We start from the raw sequence: 7,023 nt of genomic DNA on the forward strand, positions 1-7,023 counted from the left end.
GACACCCTGTATACTTTTGTAGGGAAAGTAAAAAAAAACCCTCAAAAATCCCAGACACCCTGTGTGCTTTTGTAGGGATAGCGCGAATGATTTGCATATTATTTCAGTTGGAATGAAAGTGGTTATATTTGGCCAAATTTTTTTTAGAAACGTTTTTCATTCGTACTCATGGTGAAATATTTATTTCTAGTTTGGTGAAAAAATTATGTAAAAAGAAAAGTTAAAAATCGAGCAAAGTAAATTAATAGAGTAAAAATTGTTGTATATTAAACGTGTTTGGATTTCCCTTCGTCGAGCAAATTAATAGGGTGTGTAGATTTTAAGGATTTTACGAAATTTGACCAAAATGCTAACCAGATATTAACGTTCTAAAGAGTGCCAGGCTTTACTGATAATCCAACCAATTCTCTCCTCATGGCTTTTTGTGTGACGGGGATCGCCAGATATTCCTTTGGCGGATGTCAAAATAGTTTTTCTCGGCAAACAATGTGATTACGGTTAAAGCTTCACGCGCTTTTGCAGTCCATCAACTGCTAATTGGAACCGTGCAGTTTATTTGGACTTGCTTGCGAACCCGAAGGTAAGTAATTCAGTTGATCAAAAATCGATAATTTTGGGGTTAAGAGCTTGCGCGCGCTTACCCTTATTTCGATGATTATTCCTTCGGATTCTACATTTTATGCTTTCAACGGTGATGTCTTTTAAAGAATTTTAGTGCCATGGACGCGCGCACAAACGATTTTACGTAAGACATCCTTAATAAGAATTTTCACTCATTTTACAATGATCTATAAACTTGATTTTCTGGTGGATAAGGGGATGGGAAAGATGAAAAGCATATGAATGACCAAGACAGAATTTCTCCTTATAATATTAATACAATATCAAGCAGACAAGTGATGAGAATAAAGAAAAATATCAATTAAAGAAATGATTGGTTGATCCAATACCAAATTCTCTGAACTAACATCACAAGAATTGCATGTTGAACAATAAGGAGAATTACCACGTAGATCTTGAGAGTGAAAAGGTTGACAAACAATTTTTCATAGGATTTTGAAAACTACAAACAGCAGTAACTTAACAAGAAGATATTCTTTTCATAAACAATATAATTTATTTGATCTTTTTTCAATAACATTCATGGGTAATATATCAATTAATTTTCAAAATGCACCGCCAACTTTGCTGTTTATTTTACACCCACTTGAATGATTAAGGCAGGTTGATTGTGTTGACTCTACTCATTTCACTCAGCCTGCACAATAACTTAATTAAATAATTTTTTGGAGAAAATTGTTTACCGAAATAAACTGTGCAATATTATTGACTTGCAGAACTGACTGTCTCACTACAAATATTCATCATATAAGTAAAAAAAAACTACAGGACAATTGTCATGTATTGAAAATGTGAAAAAAAAAACAAATACTGTGGTGTAAATGTTGTTTTAATTTGCTCAAACCATGCACCTTGGCCCAAAAATCTTTAAATAAAGCATACTTATTATAGGTATTACCTTATAAATTCTACCTAGGGGAGGGGGGTCTTAATTGACTTGGTAAAGCACCTTTCCCCAAATTTAGGTGTGTATTGTTATGAGGGGAGGGGAGATAGTGGGTCAAAGTGACATCTATGATTGAGTGCCAGTGAGTACTTCCTGACATTATATTAACTTAACAGTGCTTCATTTATGCACTATGTAATATATAACTAGAATTTAATTAATTTTTGTCTTTAGGGAGAAGCTTTTTTTTAAGAAGTAATTGTGTTGTGAATCATTTGCTTTCAAGCAATTTTGTTTGATATATTTAAGACAGCTCTTATGCTTTTTAAATGATCAATTCAAGGAATATTAACATATAGCTATAATAATTAATCATCTCTAAGTTTTCATCTGACAAGACATACTGGAAAAAACTCTCGAATCCTTACTAAATTCTAGAAACTTAACTTTTAACTTGAACTTAACCTTTGCTTTTCAATCAAAGCAAACTGTTATTTGTCTCAATTTTAAGTGGCAGTTAAATGGAAATTTCCACGCTTAGCTTAATGAAACAAATATATTTTAGAAAACTAAGCACTGGTCTGAACTTATTAAAATAAAGAATTTGATGGCATAATGCATCACACAGCATTAAAAATGCCTTTGATGTTTGAAGCTAGAAGCTTAATTCTTCCAGAGGAGAGAAAGCACTTAGCAAAAAAGTCATGAAGCTTGTTTATGGTAATGTAAATCAGACCATTTAGTCATCATGATGTTTAAGATGCTGTAAATTTCCAGTGCGCATTCTTCTCTTTAAGATGGTGTCTTTTGAGATAGTTTTCAAGTCATATGCCAGTCCAAGGTTTGCACAAAGGTCAATGAACCACTTGGAGGGATTAAATCGCAAACCTAACTCACTTGTAGCATAGTCCTGTGGGAATGTGTGGTGGAAGTTATGAAACCCTTCTCCTCCAGTTGCCAAGACAACAGAGAAATTCTCAGAAGGATTAATGCCCTTGTCATATGGTTTTGATCCCCAGAGATGAGCAAGGCTGTTAACACACCATGTGGCATTAAGAGTGACGACATAACGGAGTGCATAACAAATAAAGAAGCCATTCCAGACACTTTCATTCCAGAACAACCATGGTACAGCAATTGGTATTGCAATGTTGAAAATTACCACGAGTAACTTGTAGTTTCTAGGGAAAAAATAAAAAAAAATTTTTAACGCAATGTGTCATGATCATCAAATCAAGGACAAAGAAAATTTTATATTGTTTTTTCTCAGTAGTAAACAACCCCTTTTAAAGACAATTCAAATAAATTTCCAATCAATAACCTCAGTTTCTAACTTGATTACTTTCAAGTTTAACACAAGATAATTTGTATCAATTAATTAGACCACAAGAGTTTGAAAAAATTAAGATTGGTGCAGGGAATAAATTGACAATTGAGGAGAAAGCATGGAAAATAAAAGAATGCATGGAAAATTAGCTTACTGTGTTGTTTAACTGATGTGAACTTTGCACACCAGGAGGGGACACCCAATAAAGTTTGGGTGGTTATGTAATGGAACAAAACCTCATCAAGAGTGACAGATAACGACAGAAGAATATGGAAATTATTATGGAGAACTTCCAGAAGCAAATCAACATATATTCCACATGGCTGTCTACGCAGAGAATACGTAATACTTTATGTTCTTTTTAAACTTTGCCAAATCAGAGACCATAAGGAAAAATAAGCCATTTGCCATGTATGGTAATCACTGCGCTCTTCAGTAAGAATTGTAACTCATGATGCTGACTGGTGCAATGTATTCTAATTTTGACGCATTATGGGGAATAAGAAATTAAAATTGTACGTATTATGAAACAGTGAAGCAAAGATACCTTCGTTGGAACATGACAATTCCATCGTCGTACAAATCACTCAGGTCGATCTGTTTTCCCTTCGAAATGACATCAGGGTGCTTTTTAACCAACAGCCATCCGACGTGCGAGAAGAAGAAACCGTTTTTGGCATTGTGAGGGTCGGCATCGGTTTCGGAGTACTTATGGTGAACACGATGGTCCCTCGCCCATTCAAAAATATCATTTTGTGCAGCGATGCAGTTCATCATCATCAGAGCAAGTCTCAGGGGCCAAGTTGCTTTGAACGAACGATGAGACCAAAGTCTGTGAACACCAACTGTAATACCAAGTCCTCCAATGAAGTGACATAACCACGTCCAAAGCCACGTCCGCGGGTTTGCGTTAGGTAACAGATAAATGCCGTATACTGCCATCAGGTGCAGCACTATCATGAAGTAAACATTGAACCATACAATTTCCCGTTCGGTTCGTTTCCGGTTGTTGTCATCGCAAATCTTTGAGTCGGGCTCGACTACGAGTGTTTCTGTTTGTGTTGAACTTCTAGGAGCCATATTTCCTCTCTGAAAATAATGTATAGATTTAAAAAATTGGAATTATATATTCCAGCGACTGAGCAGCGGAAAAACTGAGGCTTGACGCAATGAATTATTTATGGGCGTTACGTGCCAGGGAAAAGCCATGCAGGTAACAAAAACCACAAGCTTCAATATTGCAAAGAAAAGTAGGCAAATTAATCTAGCTTTTCAATAAATGAGAAGCGTCGTCGTTGGCAAAAAAATCCTGACATCACGAAAGAAATCTGCATCAAAAACTAGTAATAAACTTTCCTGCATAATTTTGTTCATACCGAGTAACACAATTTGCACTGTATAAATCCAGATTTGGAGACCTCGCACGCGAAATTATCTTGTAACTGGGGCTAATTAATATGTTGAAGTTACATTTTTCTGTAAGAACTGTGGTAGTTTACATACTTTTCATTACCAAACTAGAAAAACTGTCATTTTTTAAATTTTATTTTATAATCTGTGTAATTATAAGCCCAGTCGTTAAAATAAACAGAATTATTTTGGAATGACTCTTCTACGATTGACAAATTCATCATGAGAGATCCATAACAGTACATTTCCAGAAAGAGTAGATAAATAAACTGCCAATTGCGTAACACAGTTCATCCTTCAGATGTAAAACTATTTCGGCCAACGAGACTTATCAAGTCCTCATTTCTGCTGGATAACGACGTGCAAAACGATGTTTAAGTGCAATCGAACGAGGAGTGCTCTCTTACCTCAATAAATTTTCCTTTGTAGATGAATTTCTCTCTTCAAATTCTAGAACTGTTTCGCTGACATCGACTGAGCTCGAAGAAAGTTATGTCCAAAATTGCTTAGACGGTGGCTTTTTATGAGCGTATACTATGTTGGCACGTTTAAGGTGCGTCTTAGGTGCATTCAAGGTCGCAAACCGGAAGTGTTGTTGTTTGTGAGGAGATTCTCTACTTTCATCTGAAGAATGAATTTAGTAAAATGTTTCTTTACGATCTATTTTCCAACATCCCTCTGGTAAAAGCGACATCAAAATTTAGAAGAAATAATTTTGGAGGTACTTAAGGGAAAAAAAGAACTTTCTTTCAGGTTTTTAAAACTCGGAAACTCAAATGTTTTACAAATTAATTTAGTTGTCTCTCGAATCGTCACTGTGTTTACTGATCTAGTAGAAGCTCGTTCGTGATTGGTTAGATTAAAAACAGCTCCCGGTCACTCAAGGTTCTGCGGAATTAGGTGATTTAATTCACGTGCGGTTTTATGACTTTTTTTAAGCCGTCATAAACAAGGATTTTGCACGCGGACAAATATTTTTATTTTGGGGGAAATTTTTTTAACTATCCCAACACGTTACGTAATCAAATATGCTAGGGTTGTGCACAAATTTATACTTTTGATGGAGGAAAGTCGACAGTCTTCGCAGATATAACTATATCTAAAAAATCCGATGGGTGGTGGAAAAGCAATGAAATATTGGCGAATGATCTGAATAAAAAGTAACATCTGGCAAAAATTCCGTCATCTTCCAAAGGTTTTCTGAACAATTATTTTTTTCCGCCTGGGGGCCAAGATTTTTTTTAACTACCTCAAGGCATCGAACATTGAACTGTGAGTTGTTTTGGAGTTTTATGAAGGTGTTTTTGGTTTTTTATTGTCCAGGGTTTTTGTTTACTGTCTAAGGTCGATCAAGGTTTGGCCCACACGCCGGAGAAACACAACAGTGAGTTCTGTTCTTGATCTTGAAAGGTATTGTCTAACTTTCGGATTAGTGTCGCTCTTTTGAGGAGAACTCTAGGAAAATGAATTTGACTCGCATAAGTTGCTTCCTTCACTAAAGTTTCCTGTTTGGGTTTCAGTCGAACTGTTGAGGTTAATCATGACGTCGATTAATTTCTAACAGCGATTGAATAATTTTCACTCATTCGATTTAGACGGTGAGAAAAATGATGGTTACCCGGCCCCATCTCCCAGACAATTCAACACCTCCCAAACGAATTCTCAGAAATTATCTTGGCTGCCATTCTTGCTATAAGTGCAGGATATCTGTTGAATTGAACCTTTTTGTTTATAATACAACGTCAGAGCAGTATCAAACGTTGGATGTTGTCCTTGAGTAGCATAGTGTTATAAAGTCAGACGTGTAAATCAAGTGAGGCCATATCGTAGCTTACCTGGCCTCACTTGATTTACACGTCTGACGTTAGAGCAATTATGTAACAGTTTAAGACAACGTTTCCAAAGATTTATTGCTTGATTGACCGAAACCTTCGAACGAAGAGTGAAACTCGTGGAAACCAAATGATTCGCCAGGCAAATAGTAACAACGCCCCATGTCAATATAATTGTTAAAACTATGCATTCATGCAAAAGAAGACCGGCTTTAATGTTACTATGAAGGAAAAAGAGAGGGTTTTGTCGCAATAACGACGGCAATTTTATGGATAGAAACGTAACATCAAGTAGAAAGTAAGTCACAGAGCAAACAACAAATCTCTCAAGAGTTTTCGGTTTCTATTCATGAATTATCTTCTCTCCTCCTAAACTTACAGAACTAATAACAGCAAGAAACTGCAACGTAAATCAAAATTTGGTCAGTATGTAAATTTCTCCGGAATTCTGCATCGAAATGCTCGCTAACACTTCCTCCTTTAGAATTTTTTACGATATTTAAAATTCCCTTTTGGATGATCCCAATAACAATTTCATTCATGGATAACGAGGAAAATGAAACGCTAAGGAGCATGGGAGCTTTGCAGCCATTCCCTACGCTTGTTTATGAATTATCGTTAAAGCTATCGCTTTTGGTTTGTAAACTTTATGACACTTTTCCCTCTCCTCTTTCACTTTCCTTAATCTGCTTCCTTATAGCATCCAGTGATTGGTTGAGAGAGAGGCGTGCGTTTTCTCGGCCAATCACGGGGCGACCGGAAGTAAACTCAACTTCCCATGTGACTCAAGAGTACGTTCGACCCTAAATGCTCGATACGTACATAAGCGTTATTTGTATGGGTATTGTTATTTTTATGATGTAAGACTTTTCATGAAACTGATGTTTTTCTTTTGTAAATGACAAAGAGCATTGCCTCTCAAAGAATTTCAACGAAAACATCGCATT

The 7,023-nt window shown here is 36.0% G+C and overlaps 1 protein-coding gene across 1 annotated transcript; it reads right to left on the reverse strand.

The window, feature by feature from the left end:
• Positions 1 to 1,094: 1,094 nt before the first annotated feature.
• Positions 1,095 to 4,789, reverse strand: LOC131783311 (stearoyl-CoA desaturase 5). The gene is made up of 3 exons (XM_059100034.2): positions 4,652 to 4,789; positions 3,382 to 3,923; positions 1,095 to 2,688 (listed from the first exon to the last, which is right to left on the reverse strand). Exons 2-3 carry the CDS (start codon positions 3,912 to 3,914, stop codon positions 2,247 to 2,249), a joined length of 975 nt encoding a protein of 324 aa, XP_058956017.2. The 5' UTR covers positions 3,915 to 3,923; positions 4,652 to 4,789; the 3' UTR covers positions 1,095 to 2,246.
• Between the last annotated feature and the right edge of the window lie 2,234 nt (positions 4,790 to 7,023).

This window comes from Pocillopora verrucosa, chromosome 5, assembly GCF_036669915.1.
Source record: "Pocillopora verrucosa isolate sample1 chromosome 5, ASM3666991v2, whole genome shotgun sequence".
Classification (NCBI taxonomy): domain Eukaryota; kingdom Metazoa; phylum Cnidaria; class Anthozoa; order Scleractinia; family Pocilloporidae; genus Pocillopora; species Pocillopora verrucosa.

Excerpts from the sequence above, each read along its gene's own strand:
- LOC131783311 (XM_059100034.2), bottom strand. The coding sequence starts at position 3,914 with ATGGCTCCTAGAAGTTCAACACAAACAGAAACACTCGTAGTCGAGCCC. Across the intron at positions 2,689-3,381 it reads ATTGTCATGTTCCAACGAAG|AAACTACAAGTTACTCGTGG; the intron begins GTATCTTTGCTT and ends TTTTTTCCCTAG.